This window comes from Amblyomma americanum, chromosome 10, assembly GCF_052857255.1.
Source record: "Amblyomma americanum isolate KBUSLIRL-KWMA chromosome 10, ASM5285725v1, whole genome shotgun sequence".
Classification (NCBI taxonomy): Eukaryota; Metazoa; Arthropoda; class Arachnida; order Ixodida; family Ixodidae; genus Amblyomma; species Amblyomma americanum.
The window spans coordinates 28,665,217-28,687,199 of NC_135506.1; the positions used below are offsets into that span (position 1 = coordinate 28,665,217).

General features: G+C 47.5%; 1 protein-coding gene and 1 pseudogene across 1 annotated transcript in view; both read right to left on the minus strand.

The window, feature by feature from the left end:
• Positions 1 to 2,760: 2,760 nt before the first annotated feature.
• On the minus strand, positions 2,761 to 3,843 carry LOC144108109 (kelch domain-containing protein 3 pseudogene; annotated as a pseudogene).
• A 5,272-nt stretch (positions 3,844 to 9,115) lies between these two features.
• The window catches only part of LOC144107310 (calcium-activated chloride channel regulator 1-like), a 37,210-nt gene continuing 24,342 nt past the window's right edge, over positions 9,116 to 21,983 (minus strand). Inside the window, exons 11-14 of the mRNA XM_077640303.1 lie at positions 15,805 to 16,078; positions 14,122 to 14,301; positions 11,435 to 11,722; positions 9,116 to 9,961 (exon numbers count right to left, since the gene is read on the minus strand). Of these exons, the coding sequence (XP_077496429.1) occupies positions 9,303 to 9,961; positions 11,435 to 11,722; positions 14,122 to 14,301; positions 15,805 to 16,078 (1,401 nt within the window). The 3' untranslated portion in view covers positions 9,116 to 9,302. The remainder of the gene's footprint in view (positions 9,962 to 11,434; positions 11,723 to 14,121; positions 14,302 to 15,804; positions 16,079 to 21,983) is intronic.

Here is a 21,983-nt window from a genome sequence, read left to right on the forward strand (position 1 = left end):
GAGAACTCATCTCTGGCTGTGTTCCGAGTGCCGCCCGTAGCTGTTCATTCGTTTTTGTAAATAACTGTAAATATATTCTTTCCCGCAACAATATTACAGAAGGTCGTGGAGGCAATTTTCAAGAAGGCTGAGCAAGCTCCAGCTCTTAATGTTGTCTGCAAGCCAAAGGCTGAAGTCGTCCTAGCTGCTAGCCTTTGCACCAGATTCCCGTAACTATATTGTTCTTGAAGCCATCGTTCCGGGACACGTTCCCAGCAGGTGGCGAAAGTCCACGTCAACGGTAGGCGTGAAACGATCAGGACATGTGCTAAGGACAGTTTCTTCTTAGAGCGCTTTCAGCACATCGGTGACGTGCCGTGCGTACAAGGTGGCTATGAGGAGACACATGCAAGGCCTCTTCAGCCAGTGTAGTCAACGCAGTTTGAGTGCCTAGATTATGCCGGAACTCAATTTGTCTTGGATGGAATTTTTGCTGGCTCTCTACAGCCACCATGATAAGCTCGTGGCAATCAACTTCTCATAATTTTTTTTTAAATTGTGGCCGTTAATGACATAATCCGTAATTACTGTACGCTGCTAGGAGGCTTTCAAGCCATTGGTATAGACTCCACGACTCAGTACCTCTACACTAGTGGAATTTCTAAGCTTTCCCGTGCCACATTTATTATACCCAAAACACATCAATGGCTTCTCCTTCTTAGTTCTTGGAGACCTCATCTGGCACACTACTAAGTCCTGGCGTTGTCCTTTCACTTTCTTCTTCAATAGCAGCCAGTCGCTCGGATGCGGTAAACGGTGAACTTATTCCCGTCTTGTCTACTACGTCTTTAGTCTGCGGTAGCGCCGGAGACTGCACATATTTTGGAAAGAAAAGCACCGCTGCCTGGTCTGAAAATTCCTTAGCTGTGAGCTGTAGGGCGAGCCGAACACTTTCAGCATTATCTTTCATCTGTCGTCCTTTTCCCACGCTGCCTAAAGTTGTCCACAGGGCTCTGCTTTTATGTGTCCAAGCTACTGCACCAGTCTGTCCACCTCTTATGGACCAGTTCCTTCTCTTGGCAGCACGCTTTAGCGGTAAGTCTGTTGACCGCTATCCTACGTCGCATGTCTTCAGGGTACCGGGAAGCCTATATGTCTTCATACATGGGACGTGCCCATATTTGAAGAAGGTGAAGGTCGGGGGTTCGCTGGTCATCGTTTATTGTTTATTGATTGTACGATCCTTGAGAACTGCTTGCAATGTAGATACAAGTGCATCTGCGCTTATGATATGGGTGCCATTATCGGTCCAAACTCCATACAAGTTTCTTAAAGTTACTTTTTTCTGTATTTTTTTTCATTTGTGCTGTTTTTAATCCCAAGTTTCGAAGCTGTGGTCGTAACCCCACGCAAATTCTGCTTATAAATTTGGTGCACGGTGACCCTTCCACCATGTCAAACTTGACAGAGGAATAAGCTGCGAGCAGACGTAATATGTAGAAAAGGCGGGTAGGAATACCTGCCCACCCATCTATGCGCAAAAAAGCCCGAACACACATGTCAATTGCCTATCCCTCGGCAAAAAAACTTTCTTGCATTCCGCAACAACTTCTGAGAAGATACATGGCGGGTATCGGCGTCAAAGCTATGATTGAGTATAGAATGATTTGTTTCTGATGGCAACACGCTTTTTGTTTATGAACGCTGTTCACTTTTTCAGCCTATATATCGCTACTGCGAACGACTGCGCCCGCTATTCTTCAGCACAGACCACGGCCATGCCGGAGGAGTTGTTGAGAGTTGCCGCCAGTGTCCACGTCAATGTATTTTTTTCCTGTCACATTTGCAGCATCACCGAACTTGGCTTTTCTCTGGGGTTCCACGTTTAAGATATCTGCGGTCGCGGCAAGCAAGAGAAATGTCAGTGGAATGCCGGTCGCTTTTTTGCGGCAGGCAAAAACAGACCGAAGGCGCACATAGGAATAAAACTCAATTTAAGCCCTAAAGGATTTTGGACTCTAATTTTTAACTGAAAGTTTCGTTTTGAGGTTAAGTTTACAGTTTATTTACTTCCTTAGTTCAACAATTTGCTCCGAAAATTCGACGACTACTCCGCTATATGCACAGCTAAACAACATAGATGGATTTATCCGTTGGGGACCGGATTTTTTCTGAAACGCGTATAAAGATAGCTGACGCGCCTTGTATATTTCGCACATTTCAAACAGTGTGCACGGCGCATAATTTCAACATTCCAATAAGTACAGCATGTGGGCTTTAGTACGTTATAAGTTCGCAATGAAGACATTTATTTCTATGATCATCGTAGTCAGAAATTCGTCCTGGTCTCAGGGTTTAGCACTGTATCAAAACCAAACAGTAGAAGTCACAGTAGCAGTTCAGCTGTGATTGGCAGCAGGCGGTAGAGCGATGCAGAATCGATCGAATACGCAATTTGGAATTGGCGGATTTTTTGAAGGCAGACGCATAAAATGAAGTGAAAAAAAAACTCTGTCCAACTGTATTTATTCCTAGTTTGCGTTCTTGAGATCCGAAGTGCAACCGAAAAGAAACCGAAAAGTAAATAAAGAATACGACTGCTGTTTTCTACGTGTGCGAACAAAGCACGAAAGAGGCAGTAGTTACACGAAAGTAACGTTGTTTGCTGGAGCGGCGACACACTGGTCACGTTCAATCACCACCACTATTGTCTTTGACTTCATGGAAACCACTTCATCAATACCGAGCAGAACGTCAGTCTGTTGACTACGATGTGCACGATCAGCTGCTATGGGTAGTTATAGCAACGACCTCTCTTCTAATGGCCGGTGGCAGGCGGTCGACATTAAGGCGTGTTTCTATGAGAGCCAGCAGACACAACGTCTTTAACGTCGGAGCAAAGTCTAGCACATGCATATCGCTCAGCTCCTGTTCTTCGTCCTGCATCCCCTGGCGGTTACCCGCATGGGATGCAAGGCCCACGCCGCTGAAGAAGAACACCCTTTCGTCGAGCACACAGCAGCCCAAGTACCTCCTGCTAGACGGACCCGATCGCCTGGGCCTCACTTGGCTCCAGCAGGAATTCTCGGGGTTGTACTTGTGAAGGTCCCCAAAGTATCTCAGCAGGTCGTAGTCCATGCCTCCAAATATGTAGAGCTCCCCTTTGTACACGAACGCTGCGTGGTCTTCGCGGGCGGCCGGGGGCGGGCCGTTGACACGCGGACGCACCCAGGTCAACGTGGTCGTGTCCAGAAAGAACAGGGTTCTGTCGTAGACTTGGAAAAGATCCGCAGAGTGGCCGCCCCAGATATACATGCGGCTGCCGATGGCAGACGCCGAATGGAATATACGCCTGCGCGGGATATCACCACTGGTTGGCACGCGATGCCACTGCAGGGTCTTCAGGTCGAGGAAGTCTATACTAGGCAAGGGCGTCGTGTATGGCGGAAGTCCCCCAAAGATGTACACTCGATGACCAACCAAGCACGCCGTGTAGCCGCATCGTACTTCTGGCCTTTGGCCGGACACATTAGGACGGCTCCATGTCATGGTTTTGGTGTCAAAACGGTAAAGAATGTTACGAAGTTCGGGATTACCCCTGGTGGCCCAGAGATAGGCACAGTCTTCGTAAGCTACGACTGCGTGGCAGACGATATCCGATCGGGTCCCGTTGGGGAGGTAGTACTGCGTCTGAAGGAGGTCCCAGTGGTAGGATACAGGGTTGAACACGTAGACGTTAATGGGTTCGCGATTGCTGACATTCAGGCCCGAGTCGTAGGAATAGAATGAGTAAATCTTGCCATTAATGGAGACAGCAAGTTGGTTGACGCGTTCGGGAACACGTTTCAGCCGTACGGTCCACATCGTAGTGACTGTAAATTGCTGCCGAGAAGGATGCTGACCTTTTCATCTTTTGTCACCGATCGCTGTGGCACGCGCTGAGGTACTAGCCGGTGGGAATTCGTCTTTTTGTGCCGTCGGTTAATATTCAACTCACCTTTAAGAACTAGTTGCTCGAAAAGTTAGCTCTCGAACATCAACCATCAGAATACAAAAATTGCAGGCACAGGTACGTAGCACCTTTCTTAATCAGAGCTGCTGCAACTTGTAGGCGTCTTTCGAAATATGCTGGTATCCAACTGCACCGAATAGGCGTGATAGTTTTTCTGCCGGTAAAGTGCGCTTCCTCTATCTAATCAATACATCACGAGTGTGCTGTTCACCTCGAACAAGAAACTGCACTATGAAGTGAAAGTGCGGAAGAAGACAGCAGAAAGACCATTAAGGAAAGGGATAAGAACGCGGAATCAACATCGACATCGGTAGCACCAGATAACCGCGAGAAACAAACGCCTCCAGCCGTGAGTAGGCAACTTTGCAACATCAGTGTGAGTTACCGACATCAATTTGGCTTCTCAATCTATTGGCCCCTACATGAGTCGGTTCCACGAAGATAGTGAGCAAAGTAATCATAGCGGGTTGGTGTGGCAAACGGTAATGCATTTTATAATGTTGGGCAACAACATGAAGTCCCTATTCAATGAAGCACGCTATTAAGGTACTCTCGAGACTGAGGAAGTGTCGAACTTGTTTCATAGTAAGACTATGCTCTTCTACATAAAAGCAATACGTAACACCATGTCAAACTGCACGTGGCGACATTTGGCGAACACTGCATTTCAAGCTCCATAAGACCATGAATGAGCCATACCTGGGACACCTGCCTTCATTCAAAGCCCTGTACGCAGTTTTGGCGCATTTATGTGCCCGCGAAGCCCTAGATAAACATTGGAGAAAATTCAGCAGTAGGTATTAGCTCATGTTCCAATATATTCCTAAGGCTGAGGCTTCGTTGAAAATGGGATTGCAGATGAGGAGGCAATGGGGACCATAAACACTGTTACCTAGTTGCTGGCTCGTTTCTCTTCTAGACTTTCAAGCGATCAGGGTTTAGTTTGGTTTAGGGGGGTTTAACGTCCCAAAGCGGTTCAGGCTATGAGGGAGCTGAGAGCTTCTGCAAAAAGTCAACCACTTGGGGTTCCTTAAATTGAAAACTGGAAAGCGGTTTTTCTCAGAAAGGAAATGGCGCAGTATCTGTCTCACATCTCGGCGGACACCTGAACCGCGTCGTCTTACGAACAGTCATTCATATAACTCTCACCTGCCACGGTTGGCAGTTTGCTCCCAATGTCGTGTGCTGGTTGTGAGGACGCCACAGGGTGACGTGACTTAGCTGGTCCAGGTAGGTTGCTTCTTTGGGGAGTTAACGCGGATTTTGCGCTGACGGTGAACGGATGTTGGCGGTGATGCGGGCTTTTCTGCGACACAAGCTCTTTAAAGCTATTGCGTTAAAAAAAAACAATATTATCAGAAAGACTGCCTATTAAACTCGAGCAACGAAAAAAAAAAACAATTCCAGCGCAAGTGCCGAGCTTTCTGCAGCGTCACGGTCTCTGTGCGCCGGGCTGCAAACTGCGCTGGCCCTTGCCTACCCTGGTCATCGCTAGGCCTAACGTCTTTCCCACTACTCTCGTCAGCGATTTACTGAAAACCCTATTTTTAAATAAAATAAACATATGTTTGATTTCCGCAGCGACTCCAGTAGCGGTTCTAGCACATGGCAGACGAGACAAAGCGGGTAGCATGAGCGAATGGACTGTGGGAAGAAATTAGCGTGTGTCTCAGCTACCATGTCAACCAGAAATCTGGTATTGGTCAGTGAAACTTACCAAGCGGATGGCAGTGCTTCCATGCCGCGCGCATTAGTCTTGGAAAATTGAAATAGCACATAGTGGTTGCAGCTGCGCCGTTTCAAAAGCAGACATGAGCTTGAAACAACGCACCAAATTCTGTCGCGATGAAATACTCCCTAAAATTCGCTTCGTTTTTCCTTCAAGTGCAGCCCGAACAGAGCAGTAAAGAAGTGGTTCTTGCATGCAGATACGTAGCCTAACCTAACGCTAATAGGAAAATCAACGAAAGCAACGAACAGGCTCAAAGTAGGAACTATTTCAATTAAACAATGAACGTCTTCTTCAACAAGCGCAGCCATAATAACATAGCGCGAGCTGAATTGCGTTCCTGGCGAACATAAGCGTCGAGTTGCATTGGCGTTTTCGTAATATGGCAGTGTGAGATCAGAATCGCATACTCTGCCTCTTGCACAAATGCTGCAGGAGAAATTTGTGCACGCGTGAGCGGGATTCATGAACGAGCCTCTCTGAACGAAATGCATGTCATCTCTTGTCAAGGAAACCTTTACTCAGCTTTCAAAATTAAGTGCCCGCAGGCCAGCGGCGGCGGCGGCCAGTGGCTCGGATAACAGGGATGGACGAATCGATACGTGTGCAACGAAAGGGGACACGGGATGCAAGCCCGTAGGTTCTTCGCGGAGTTTGTACACGCTGGCCATTCGCGACGGCAACGACGTTTATTCAACCATCACCCCATCACACCATTCTTCCAGCGCCGCTTGACTACAACTTTGACAAACGTCCCGTGTTCCAAAACATCTTTACAAAACAAGCGTTACAAAACATCTTTGGTGAGACGGCGTTGTCGATGATGCGCACCGAGCAAGCGTCTACACGTAACAAGCAATGGACACCTCTCAATAAACCACGGTCCCGACAGGTGATAACACAAAGATTAAAAATAAATCCAATCTACCTCAGAACGTGAGTGTGCGTTTCCGGAGATGCCAAGTAAATCGAGCTCGCACAGCGCTATCAACGCATAGTTCTATTTAGACTGTCATTCACGGGCTAAACGATATTTTTGGCAGCGCATCTACCTTGCAACACGAAAAAGCGAGTAGACAGTTCGTGAGGAGCGACTTATCATCACGGGTTTCGCACTGACTGCCGTTCTGCGCAGTAGGAAAAACATAGTGGCACAGACATAAGCGGCATTAGTCGAGAAGCGATGGCTTCCGCTGCTTATAACGCAGCTTACAAACGAGGATAGGAAGTTCGTCGCTGCGCATATAATATGTTCTGCCCACACAGTTCTGCTAAGAGTGGTTTAGGACACTAAATGGATAAAAATATAACCGTGTAGACCTACCGTAAGTGGACGATTAAGTTGGATTTCGATGAACACATAATCCACGAGAGAACACGCCGACGATGCCGTCACATCCACGCACATAGTTGCTAGCAGCCCGAATGATTTTCCAACGTCTCGTGGTAAAATGGGTAACACGTGAAGCAGAAACCGATTTCATGGTCGTATCTTTACCGCTCACACTCTTGTCGTGTGTAGCTTGATTAGGCATCCAAGACCACAGAGGGCAATTGGTTTATAAGGCTTTAAAAAACCATATTGTTTTCCCAAAAACGAAACCGAAACCTTAAAGCGTTGTACATAGGCGACGCACCTCCTACCGAATAGTATGTGGCACACTTTTCGACCAATAATTAAAAGGTTGCATAGTGTAACATCTTTTTTGCGTGTGTTCGTGTTTGGAAAACTGGTATGGGTGACATCAGCGTGTCATCGGCTCCAAAGCAGCAGGTGTATGGGGAGGAAAGAAAATCTACTGGCGTTGGGATTATTGCGTCGCAGCGTATTTTCACGTGAATGCAAGCTGCAAAGGTATAAATGGCACATGTCAATCGCCCAGAGGACCATGCTCTTTGAGGCTCTTCTAACAGTGTCTCTAAGAGATCGGCACAACTTTGAATTCTCACACCGGTCTTTCCCCCTTTATATTCACAGAAATGTAGAATCGCTGACGAACTTTTTCTGTATTAAGCGCGTTGGACCGTAACGATCGAAAGATGGAATGGAATTGCCTCGAGCTATTCCTTTAATTAAGGAGAGCGAATTCGTTTGACGTTCTAGTTTTCGGGCACCCTTACCTCAGGAATGGCTGCCTTTCCTCGGTTTACCTGTGAGCATCAAATATTATTGAATTTCATTCACAATAAACGTCAGGGTATAACGGAAAGGAACTTTTCAAGTCTTCAAAGAACAATGTACAGGAAGGCGTACGTTGCATTGTTTTCACACAATATTTTTTTTAATTAGCGAAATAGCGAAGGAGGAGGCGCAGCACTCTAGCCATAGTTGCGGTAACTTGATGCAGTTCCCCCCAGCATGCAGTGCAAAAAGAAATTCACATTGTTCTGGCCATGGTCGAAAGGCAGTGTATAGACTGTCGGCGAAAAGCAGCATATAGATGGTCAGATAAAAATAAATTGGGATTGTTATAGACTGGTCAGATAAAAATAAATTGGGATTGTTATAGACTGGTCTATAGGCTGTAGACTATTTCTAGTCTGTAGATGGTATATGTACAATATGAAATTATAGCTTTTATAGACCGAGGCTATACATCACCCATAGACTGTCTATAGCCAAAAGGAAGTTAAGGCAGTTATGCTAGTCTAGTCTATAGATGGTCTATAGGCTGTCGATAGACGAAATGTAGTTAATGCGGTTACAGACTTTAGTCTATAAATAGTCTATAAACGGTCTATAGTTGAAAAGAAATTAAAGCGGTTAAAGACATTAGTCTATAGACAGTCTAGAAACAAAAAGAAATCACACACACACACACACACACGCACACGCACGCACACACACACACACGCGCACGTATATATATATATATATATATATATATATATATATATATATATATATATATATATATATATATATATATATATATATATATATATATATATATATAAATATATATATATATATATATATATATGTATATATATATATATATATATATATATATATATATATATATATATATATATATATATATATATATATATATATATATATATATATATATATATATATATATATATATATATATATATCGGCTAGCTACCCACCTTCCCGTTTGCAGGCGACTAGCCTGCCACAAAGTTGGGTTCAGGCAAAGAGACGAACACACAGCGGCTAAATGAGGGGTATGGCCTCATAATCGGAAATGTAGCGTTTTGTTCTGCTGGCTCCTGTTTGATTTACCACATAGCAAATCATTTAGGTGTATTGGCGAATTTTCGCCCTTTTTGATCAAAAACGCATTGTGAACTATTTTTGTGTGCATTCCTCGCGGTATTTTTTCTTTTCGGTGAATCTTTGAACAGCACTTCAGAGGAAGCTCCAGTTTGCAGCACTTAGGCGATATCGCCACTTTAATATCTCCTAAAAAGGAGTGCTTTATTGGTCAATGCATTGACGTTCAAAAAACAAATCATCGCGCCACACATGCGAAACACGATTGAAGTTCCACGCAATACGATTAAGCGGCCTGTCACAGTCCGCTGCCAAAGGCACGATCAAGGCCGTGAAGCCTACGCAGGCACTTCTGCCCTACCCTGTGACCGACCGACGAGGAAGTTGTAAATCCTCGAGTTTCTTGAGCTCCTTTTTATCAACACTCCAACCACGATGGCTATCACTACTACTGCGGCGATACCTCCGATCAAAATCCACATCCATAGTTTCGTAAAATGACCCGAGGTCTGCCGGCCCTGGTCAGCACCGCTAGGCGTGGACGGGGCTGTAGTAGTGGCAGCCTCTGTGGTAGTTGGTTGAGTCGTGGTCGCCACTGTTGAGGTCACCACTGTTGTGGTCGCCATGGTTGTGGTTGCCTCTGTCGTGGTCGCCTCTGTCGTTGTTGCCTGTGTTGTCGTAGCAACTGTGGTTGTAGCCACAGTGGTCGTCACGTCGGGAGGAGTGTAAGACACTGGCACAATGTTCGACGTCGTGGAATTGAGTCCGTCACTGTTGAAGACGCGAGCCGCCAGGAAGGCACGCCAGTTGACAGCACCGTCGGCCCGAGGCGCGGCAAAGGACTTTGGCAGAGACAAGGTAACCTCGTGGGTGGCGCCGGAAGGGAGTGGATCAAGATTGCCTTCGACGACATGCGCTGTCGTAATTTCTATTTGCTTCTCGAAGTCGGTTTTCAGTTTGGCATCATCTTTGCTGGCACGGATGTTTATGGAAGAAGCTGGAAAGTGCAATATCGAAAGTCACCGCAGCGAAGCATAGTTCATCGGTGGCGTTGCAAATGAAGTGCTCCGTAAGAGCGAATGTCAAGGCTTGCACTGTAAATACTGTTAAAGGTGAACACATCAGGCTACGTCATACTGTCGTCGTACATTGATGAGCTCGCACTGAGTGTTGCTACTGACTAGAGGAAGCGCGAAAGGCAACCCCAAGACAGGATGATCTCAGCTGGCGCCTACTACTCGGAAAAGACTTAAACAATTTAAGAGTGATTCTTGGTGTAAGGCCATATTTCTGCATCGAGCTCTTTGGAGCCGTTTCCTACAGACATCTTAGATAATCTCTCAGGAACGCTTTTGCCGTGGCAGGAAACATTAACGTACTGTTTAAGCGGATTTCAACTTTTAGAGACAAACAATCGCTGCCCGCAGTACGCTCCATTGAGTACAGTGAAAAAAAAAAGGAATGTATGCAGGGTGTTACACCTAAGATTTTACGCAATTTTTAAAAATGGGCTTTTTGAGTTAAAAGAGTGCTTTTTTCGGAATAGTATTGTCAGTGGTGTGGTAAACTAGAATACAGCTAAGATGTGCTAACTAGCAGGCTGTTGAACTAGTATTGAATAATTAACTTTTTTTAATATTGCGGTTACGCTCCCTTATTACAGACAGGCATGTAGTCCATCGTTATTAACATCTATATCAGTTTTTAGAATTCCGAAAGCTTGGTTACCCTCGGCGCTGTGGCCTAACAATTTGGACGAGTTACGTGCAGTGGAGAGGTTACTTTGCCTGCAAGCTTATCTAAAGCGCACGTATTTTGGCGCGATGTAGCCACAGTTTGTTGGGCCACAGCGCTGAGGATAACTGCGTTTTCGAGATTCTAAAACTGATATGGATAGTACTGGAGGTTGGCTACACGCCTCTCAGTAATTAAGGAGCCTAACAGTAATAGTTAAAAAGTTTACTATTAAATATTAATCAACCAGCCTGCCAGTTAGCACGTCTGAGCTGTTTTCAGATGTACCACAAAACTGCCAATGCTATGCCAAAAAAGCGCTGTTTTAACTCAAAAAGCCTATTTTTATTTAAAATTATGGGCCTTAGGTAACACACACTGCATATTCAAATTCAAAACACTTCAAAAGTTCGTACATTTTCTGTTGAAACTCTAGGCAACCTTATAAAACGTGTAGGAATTATAAGCTTTCAATAACAGTCTGTGATATACTCCTGTTAAAATGTCGCAGGACAAGCGTCCTTGTTCAACTTTCTTCGCTCAAATGTTGAGCACTGTTCTGTGTAATAAAAAAATAATCCCTTCAAGGTAGGTGTTCGGACGTACTGGTTCGCCTCCAATATCGCACAATTATGCAATTCGCTGCGCCATAAATGTGAACTAACAACATATCGACCTATAGTGCAAACGTTATGCTTGCTCATCCCATTCGTCCACGTACTCATTCAATGCTTACCGTTTCCAGATGTCAAATGAGCTCCGGGCCATGTCCAAGTGAGCTTCACCAGGAGGATGTTGTTCTGTTCGGGACGTATTTCGGACACAGCGAGGTCCCGAATGTCTCCGGGAGGCACCTGCGCCTCCTGAATGTCTTCCGTCACCTGGAACGATCCCCCTGATGCCACCCTCTGGAAGGCGTCAACCTCTTGACCTGCTGTCGAGGTGGCGTTTTCCGCTTCTGAGGTAGTGTTGACGATTATGAAGTCGTCTATCGAGTACTCGTTGTCATCATCAAGGTCAGGATCTGTGTAGATTGCATAGTGGATAAGGTCAAGACAGTTGGAGTTCGAAGTAGGTAAAATCTAGTAAGCGCACATGTGCACACGGCAAGATAGTGTGTAAATACTCGGTATATGTTCACCATTTCCTCTTTATTGCGTTACTTTAGCTTGTTTTAATTGGCAACAGTTTAAACCAATTACCGGGAGCTTACCTTATAATTGATAAGATAGAGTGCCACAGTAAAAAAAAAATGTGGCACTCAGTGAAACTGCTTCGAAGAACGAGAAATTGCGCCTTTCGTATCACGTTGCGTTACCATAAAGGTGCTAGACCACTTCCAGTTCTTTTTAGTAGAGAATAAGAATTTAGGCAGAGGCTGAGGGATACTTGGCGATTACGATTTCCTCCATAAAATATCGCTCATTTCCTATCTCTTGATTTTCTCATTTAGAGATATCCCGGACTCTACTGTAGTGTTTTAATAAGCGGACAAGTACAGAAGTAGGCTTTCCCTGAAAAGATATTTCGGCTCTCACATCAAATATATCTTCGCTATTTGGCAAGTACATAAATGCGCTGCCAATTTCAGGTTCATTACTTGGCTCACGGAATGTGGGCTTTAGGTTATAGCTGCAGATGGTATTTCAGTTCGTTATTCTCATCACAAGAGATGTGCTGTGAGGACGATGTCACATTACAGTGTTTTCACGTGATTTTGTATGACGTCATATTCATTGTCTCGTGACTGGATATGACGTAACGTTACATCGCTGGTATTGCATCGTTCCCACGTGATTTGGTATGACGTCAACTCGTGACGTTACATGGGGCCGTTTTCTGCGGACACATTTTGCGGGCATTTTTTTCGACCAACTGGCCTTGAACTGAGTCAGATAATGATAACGCTGTGAAAAACACAAAAAGACACGCAGGGACAACACGCAGCTGGATTTAACAAGGTTTCTCCGTTCTGCTGTTGAGCGTTGTTTGTGTGTGCTTTCTTTGCCCTCTCAACTGACGAATAGGAACGCTGCTTTCTCGTTGCCTGCGTATATGGTACCGGGAAGTGGCGCACCCGACGTTTTCAGCACTGAGCACGGCCCGCTCACGGGCGCTACATTTATTTTTGGACATCATCGCCTCTTGATTATTTTCTTCCTGTCACATTCGCGACACCATCGAACGTGGCGTAGTTCACGATTTCTTCGTTTGACAGCGCTGCTGTAGTGGTCCGCAAACGCATGATCGTGTTCTACTATTTCAAATTTCGCGTGTTTTTTTTTAAGATAAAACCATTTTTCTATTGTACACGCGTTTTTTGGCACGTTCTGCGAACTGGCACAGAAATTTTTCGCGGGAACAGCACAGCTGATGAATTAATTATAAAAATTTGTTTAACAAATTCATGCACAAAATAAAATATACTCCATGTAACTACCCATAGTGGTCAGCCACATGGTTGAAGTATCTCCCACCTATGTTGCCGCGGTATATCTTTGCTGCCTGTGTTGTTGGCGTTAGTCACCGGGATGGTCAACTGGTTTCCGAATTAATCATATTAAGAAATGTAACTACTCGCTCCAGCAAAGCCATCAGAAATGTGAAAAACAGCCAAGGTTAACCAAGTTAACCAACGATGACGTAATCTGAGCTAAAAAGGGGCAAATGCGGACTGACAACTCCGGAAGAGACAGCGCCGCACCATCGGACTAAAACTGCCTCTGCTGGCGGATCAAGTGAAAGCGCTCCTGCGCGAAGGGAATTGACCCGCAAACGTCAACGGAACCTGCGAACCCCCTCTAGTTTGAACAGTGCGACACGCATTCCCGGCAGCCGCCGCGGTGGCTCAGTGGTTACGGCGTTCGGCTGCTGACCCGAAAGACGCGGGTTCGATCCCGGTCGCGGCAGTCGAATTTCGATGGAGGCGAAATTCTAGAGGCCCGTCTACTGTGTGATGTCAGATCACGTTAAAGAACACCAGGTGCTCGAAATTTCCGGAGCCCTCCACTACGGCGTCCCTCACAGCATGAGTCGCTTTGGGACGTTAAACCCTCATAAACCAGGCTACAAACCAAACATTCTTGGTTGTGTCGCAGGAACAGCTGCTCTGAATCTACCCCTTGTTTTCACCATTAGTGCACAGTTCCCAACCCGCGGGGTGACACACGGCCGGCCGAGCATACGAAGGTTGCGAAAAGCCACAACTACTTAAATTCAGATGATAAACGAATGAAACTTCGTACATCCATTGCGAACCATTTCATAAATCTCTTGCAATAGTTGTTGGCTTTTCGTTTTACAGAGAAGAATATACTCACAATTTAGCGTGATATGTTTTAGAGAATAATTTTACAGTGTTCTTTTTGCTTAGGAGGCCGTGAAACTTCTACCGGAAAACTGACGTATGGTAGAGGGACTTACCCACGGTTGAAGTCAGCATCGCGCTGACGGTGGTGAACGAACTGCCAGAACCGGGCTTCGGATCGACCAGCCGAGTCTTATTGTGGCCCGTAACGTGAGCAGTAACAGCGTACCTGCCTTTACCGTTGAAGGCAGTGAAGTATGCGCTGTATGTGCCGTCGTTCGCTACGATATCTGGATCTACAGCGGGACAAACCAAAATGATCAGCGTAAGTTCAATGAACACAAAACCGACGAACAAAATGCTTGATGTCGCAACTAAGGTACTGATATAAACAAAGGTTGGGCGTGGTGTGAACTATTTTTTCCGCTCACCTTTTTAATTTATGTTATCGTTGGAGGCATCTGTCAAAAGGTAACCGCATTATTCTTAAGGCCACTGCAAACACCTCTAACGTCAGCGAAACTATTGTAGTCTACCACTACAGAATATATATAGGTAACAAAATCAAAAACAAAGTAAGGCCTCTCCCGCACCACGTAAGTATTGCAGGTATAATCCCAATAGTAATATAATAGATGTGGCGCTTGGGTAACATGGATTTTGCCAGCCGAAGGTGGAAATAAATCAATAAAGAAATCGATACCAAATCGACCAACAGCCGGAGAGCAGGCCCGGGGAGACTCCCCTGATCTCCCCTAAAAAGTAGCAGGTTGCGATGCGAGCTGGGATTGGGATATGAGAAATATGGGTAACGTCCTGAGAATTAGGAGGCATCGGGGACAGTTGAGTTTGTTTTGTTTTGTTTTTTCGTTTTTCTGATACCTTTGAGCCCCTTCACAGGTCTGCTCTTAAATTTCAACCGACAGTGCGACCCTCAGCCTTCAAGCGTGCTTCCACACCACAGACAACGTTTGCCGGGGTTTTCGGCCGTACGAAACAGTGTAACCTAACTGGGGCTCGACGGAGACCCCCCTACCCAAAGCCAGGTTCCGCCACCCCAACCGTCCAACAGTACTAGGATGGCAGAGCTTTCGCGCCACCTGTTCGGCGCTTCGGCTCTTATTGCAAGGTACTTGCACGCAGTGGGAACCCTTTCACAGTTTTCGAATGGCGTCGCACCTCCAGCGTTCGCCCCCCGACACTCCACTATAGTCGCATTCTTCTAGAAAACAAAGCGATAAATGCGCCACAAAAGAGGCTCTCCAACCAATGGAGTCGAACCATTGTCATGACATCGCCTTGCACTCGCCAGCCACGTGCAGTTTTATGTTAGCAGGTGCAGTGAGTTTGACGGCGATGCCATGAAACACATCGACCGCCGTGGGTTGAAAAGCTTCCTTTCTCAATACTTTCCTGCTTCGTTCTTGTGTTTTATGCGACTATGGGCGCTGTTTAGAGGATCATTTACTCAATAACATGCACCTGACAAAAAATAAGCGGTCACAAGACAAAGCAAACTACAGGGCTTTTTTAGAGCCTTACAGGAATATTATGTCGCACTTCGGGGCTCAAACCGGAGATGTCCGCCCGTTCTAGGTGGTATCTCTTTCACCTCCTCGCGTTGTGGGAACACTTAAAAACACTTGGATATCAACAGCTTATGTGATCGCTTACACTTCGTAATCTCCATTCAATGCTGTCCCCCTACTACAGAGCGACTATACTGCACACGCTTTCGTGGTATCTGCAAATGTGTGAAGTCCGACCAAAAGAGGAATTATAGGGTAGTAAACGCGTACCTTTGCCGTCGTCAGAGAGACGGACCGTAACCTTGTGTGGGGCCTTTGGTCTGAAGACCTCTGCAGTGACCTCAGCGTTCAGCACGATTTTCTTTCCCTTTCTGACATCGGTCAGTATGATTGCTTGGTGCGGTTTCGCCACCTTGAGGCTAGCCATTCGGCAGAAGGACCGAATAGGCTCGTCATTTAGGTCCTTTGCTTGAGACTTCACTTGAATGTTCACTTCTACCTCATCAGACCTAGATGCCTCCACGTAGAGCACCCATGTTCCGGCCTTTAGGAAAATAAACCAGTAAGTCAACAATAAAAGAGAAAAATATATAAAAGGATGCAGAGCCAGGGACGTTAAACCGGTTTAACACTGTTGAAGTCATCGATAAAGCATCATCCAACTGATCAGGCACTCAGAGAAAAGACCAATCAAGAAATCAAACCAATTGGTTATTGACTAATCGATCGGCCCTGTATCCAATTTGCATGTAAAATGTCACCTGCACAAGAACAAGGGCGGCCGGCGAGGCTCCAGCTCCTGTGACTTCAAGGCAAGAAGTAAATTATGATCAACAAACAGTCGCCTCATTTTTATATTTCAAGAGGCTTGTTTGTGAACATAAAGCATTATGCATTACGGGGACGCGTTCTAGAAAAGAAAACATTCTTGTCAATATTCCTACCTGGTGGCCGAAACTATCGCAGTTAAAAGGTATTTGCCAGTTTTATTTTTTCAGTGGCATGTGCCTACCAACTGAGCTACAGCCGCTGCTGTAGCTCAGGTGCATAGAGAAATGTTTCTTTTCTTTTTAAATTTTTAGGGCCAATCAATGGGAGAATAACTCTTCGAATAATCTGTTACTTAACAAAATTACCGCCGCCGTAGCTCAGTTCGTAGAGCACCGGACGCGATGGTCGGAGGTCGTGGGTTCGGATCCCACCAGCAGCATGGTTGTTTTTCTGCTGCTTTGTAATTTTCTTTATGCGACAGATTAATCGAAGTATTATTCTTTCATTGATTGGCACTACAAATTGTTAGCTTCTTTCATACGTTCGTCAAAGGAGCCCCTCCATTTCATTTCTCTTATCTGTTTATATATATATAAGAGAAATGAAATGGAGGGGCTCCTTTGACGAACGTATGAAGGAAGCCAACAGTCATGGAAACCAAGGGGCATAGGGGAATGCTTCTATTTTTTTCAGTTTGTACTACCAATCAATGAAAGCATAATACTTCGATTAATCTGTCGCATAAAGAAAATTACTTAAAAAGCAGCAGAAAAAACAACCATGCCGCTGGAGGGATCCAAACCCACGACCTCCGAACATCACGTCTGGTGCTCTACGAACTGAGCTATGGCGGCGGTAATTTTGTTAAGTAACAAGACGTGAATAAAACGTTCTCTTTTCACATCTGAACCCTTGTTGTACATATATATATATACATATATATATATATATATATATATATATATATATATATATATATATATATATATATATATATATATTGCCACCTAGTGTTGCCAGGTGGCGCAAGCTGTCCGCGAAGACGATGAGGTTGCGATCGTGCTATCGCGGATCGGCCGCCATTACCGTCTCCTCTTGCCGACTCCAGCTGTTGAAGCGTCTCTCCGTGAGAACTCCGTGACAATTTGGTGGAGCCTGCTGGGTAAGAGTATCCCATGCAAGAAACCCCTCCAGGGAGCCGTGCCGCCAGCCCTGCGCCGATTGACACCCCGGTACACCGCTTCAGCCGGAGGCTGCAGGGACTTTCACCGGAGCTTGGACCACTCGCGACAGTCATGATACCAGCCACCGGTATTCTCACGCAAGCTGCCGGTGCTACACCTGCCCACTATACCTTGCAGACCCCGCGGGTTCCCAAGGCCTTCCACGGGGACCTTTTCGAAGACGTGGAGGACTGGTTCCTTCACTTCGAGCGTGTGGCTGCTTATAACCAGTGGGACGACGCCGCGAAACTAAGAAACGTCTACTTTAGCCTAGAGGATGGCGCCCGCACGTGGTTTGAGAACCGTGAGGAAGTTCTAACTTCCTGGCGAGAGTTTCGCCGTCGCCTGCTGGAGGCCTACACCAGCGCGGATCGCCGCGAAAGAGCGGAGCGGGCAATCCAGTCCCGCGTCCAGCTACCGAACGAAAGCGTACAAATGTACGTCGAGGACATGACGCGGCTCTTCAGGAGAGCTGATCCTGCCATGCCTGAAGAGAAGAAACTTCGGCACTTAATGAGAGGCGTCAAAGAGCAGCTGTTCGCAGGCCTCGTGCGCAGCCCACCATCTACAGTTGCTGCATTTCTTTCGGAAGCCACAACGATGGAGAAGGTCCTGCAACAGCGTTGCGCCAGTTACGACCGGCCCGTGCATGCTGCTGCAGTCACATCATCGTTTGCCACCATCGGACAGCATCCTGATGATTTGCGGGAACTTATTCGCACAATCGTGCATGAGGAGCTTCACAAATTTTGTAGCCCGTCGCAGCCTGCGCTCGGTTCCATCTCCGCTCTTGTACGAGAGGAGGTGCAACAGGCGTTCCGGGGCCCTGTTCCTGTGGTCGACGTACCACCTCTGCCTGGGGACTACCACCGTCCGACGTACGCCGAAGTTGCAAGGCGTCCGGCTCCCGCTTCGCCGCCACCAATTCACGCCACGCCTCAAGCCCCGCGGCCCTCTGTGCAACCGGTGCAGTACTTCGAGGATCGTCGAGCACCCCTCCGAAAGGCCGACGTTTGGCGTACACCTAACCGACGACCGCTCTGTTTTCACTGCGGAGAGCCAGGTCATCTTTATCGAAATTGTTATTACCGACGCATCGGCATCCAAGGCTTCCGCACCGACTCACCGAGACCCCGTCAAGGTGAACGACCCCCTGAAATTGAAGAATTCCTTGCGGACCAGCGCAATCCATCCCGAGCGCAGCGGCAGTCGCGCTCACCCTCACCGAGGCGCTCTTCCCCGACACCTCCCGGCTTCTCGCGAGCGGCACCGGGCCGATCGCCAAGTCCTCGTCGGGAAAACTGAAACCCGCGACCTTCGGGGGCGAGGTCGCTGGGGGGCGCTGTGCTGAAGACCTCCCGTCGTCGCCGCTACAATCCGACAAAAACCCGCCGACGCCATCACCAGAGTTAAAAAACCGCGTTTCTTTAGAAATACCCGTTCTTATCGATGGTCGCAGAGTAAGCGCATTAGTTGATACCGGGGCCGATTATTCGATCTTAAGTGGACAACTGGCGACCATTCTGAAAAAAGTGATTACCCCTTGGCCTGGCGCGCACCTTCGAACTGCCGGCGGTCATCTGGTTACGCCCAAGGGTATGTGCACTGCTCGCGTTCAGATCAGCAAGTCCACGTTCGTCGTCAGCTGCATCGTCCTGGGCGAGTGTTCTCGGGACCTAATCCTCGGCATCGACTTTCTGCGGGAGTATGGAGCAATTATCGATCTGCGCAACCGAATCGTCATGTTTTCCACAGAGCAAGCCGCCGAACTCGACAACTCCTGCCAACGCAGTGCCGCACTTCGCGTTTTCGCCGACAGCGTCACACTTCCGCCCCGTAGCAGTGTTTTGATTGAAGTCGCCTGAGCTGAGTTGCACGACGCTGAAGCAGTCGCCGAGGCTAATCATTCGCTCCTCCTGACTCAAGGCATCTGCGCCGCTCGAAGCTTACTAACAATTCGCGCTGGCCGGTCTGCGATCCTTGTTACAAATTTTTCTCCAGAGCACCGGCACCTTTTCTCTGGAACTGCGATCGCTACCGGTGAAGCGGTTGTGGATGTTCCGGTCTGCTTTGCGTTCGCGGCAGCGGCCCCTGACGACCAATCATCGCGCGCCACTGACGACCAATCTGTTCCGAATGTCGACATCAACTGCAACCTCCCCGAAGGAAAGCGCCTGGCCTTAGAGCACTTGCTATTGGAGTATAAACAGTGTTTCGCTTCTTCGTCGAAAGTTCGTCAAACGCCCCTAACGCAACACCGGATCATTACGTATGACGACGCTCGCCCTATCCGCCAGCAGCCTTATCGTGTTTCCGCCAAAGAACGGGAAGTAATCCAAAAGCAAGTTCAGGAGATGATTGACGACGGTGTAGTTCAACCTTCCCAAAGCCCGTGGTCTTCGCCTGTTGTCCTTGTTAAAAAGAAGGATGGAACACTTCGATTCTGCGTGGACTACCGTAAATTAAACAATGTGACTAAAAAGGACGTCTACCCGTTGCCCCGCATTGATGACTCCCTGGACAGATTACGGCGTGCTAAGTACTTTTCATCCATTGACCTGAAGAGCGGTTATTGGCAAATTGAAGTGGACGAACGGGACCGCGAAAAAACTGCCTTCGTTACACCAGATGGCCTCTATGAATTCAAAGTGCTGCCTTTTGGCTTGTGCTCTGCGCCAGCGACGTTTCAACGGATGATGGACACTGTCCTCACCGGCCTCAAGTGGCAAAGTTGTCTTGTATACCTGGACGACGTTGTCGTTTTTTCAGAAACTTTTGAACAGCATCTCGTGCGCCTGCGAACTGTCCTCAGAGCCCTCCATTCCGCTGACCTTACGCTGAAGCCCCAGAAGTGCCACTTCGGTTACACAGAGCTCAGGTTCCTCGGTCACGTTGTGAGCGCCGACGGAGTTCGACCCGACCCCGACAAGACAGCCGCCGTCGCCAATTTTCCTACTCCGACTGACAAGAAAGCTGTCCAGCGTTTTCTGGGTCTCTGTGCATATTACCGACGGTTTATTGCGGACTTCGCAAAGATTGCAGAGCCGTTGACGCGCCTCACCAGGAGCAACACCTCCTTCGTTTGGACAATAGACCAAGAGACGGCTTTCTCTTCGCTCCGCCAACGCCTTCAGACATCTCCCGTTCTTGCACACTTCGACGAAGAGGCCGACACCGAGATCCACACCGACGCCAGCAATATCGGTCTTGGAGCTGTCCTTGTCCAACACCAAGAGGGCATTGAGAGAGTTATAGCCTATGCTAGCCGTACTCTCTCCCGCGCCGAACGCAATTACTCTACGTCAGAGAAGGAATGCCTTGCTGTCGTATGGGCCACCATGAAATTTCGCCCTTACCTTTACGGCCGCGCATTCAAAGTCGTAACCGACCACCACTGCCTATGCTGGCTGGCTAATTTGCGAGACCCGTCTGGACGATTGCCCGCTGGAGTTTACGGCTCCAAGAATTCGACATTACCATCGTATATAAGTCGGGCCGTAAACACGAAGACGCCGACACGCTGTCGCGTGCACCACTCGACTCTTCCGGTCCCGAAATCGACGACGACAGAGGTTTCCTCGGTATACTTAATGCATCGGACATAATAGCCCGGCAACGGGCTGACACGGACCTCCGACCGCTGATTGACAACCTTGAAGGTCACGCCATGCCTCTACCACGACACTTCGCTCGACGTCTCGGCTCTTTCTGTTTGCGCGAAGGTATCTTATACAAGAAGAACTCGAGAGGCCAAGAAAGAGCTTACCTTCTGGTACTTCCGGCCGATCTTCGCGCCGACATTTTATTGGCATGCCACGACGAGCCCACTTCAGGCCATCTGGGTTTTTCCCGGACGCTCGCCAGGATACGCAACATGTACTACTGGCCCGGACTCTCGGACGATGTCCAAAGGTACGTAAAAAGCTGCCGTGAATGCCAGCGCCGGAAGACGCCACCGCTTGAGCCGGCGGGTTTTCTCAAGCCCGTTACTACACCCCGCTCTCCGTTCGATCAAATAGGAATGGACCTTCTCGGTCCTTTTCCGTTGTCACTCTCAGGAAACAAGTGGATCATAGTCGCTACTGACTATTTGACTCGCTACGCCGAGACCAAGGCGATACCCTGTGCCACAGCTTCAGAGGTCGCCGACTTTTTCATGCAAAACATCGTCTTGCGGCACGGAGCCCCTTCGTGCGTTATTACCGACAGAGGCACAGCGTTTACAGCGCAGCTAATCGACCATATATATTTACGTTGAGCTGCACTAGCCATCGCAAGACCACAGCTTATCATCCGCAGAGCAATGGGCTAACCGAACGCTTAAACAAGACCATTGCGGACATGCTGTCAATGTACGTAGACGTTCAACACAAAACTTGGGATGAGGTGCTACCGTACGTCACATTTGCGTACAACACGGCCCTCCAGGAGACTACACGCTTTACTCCCTTTCGT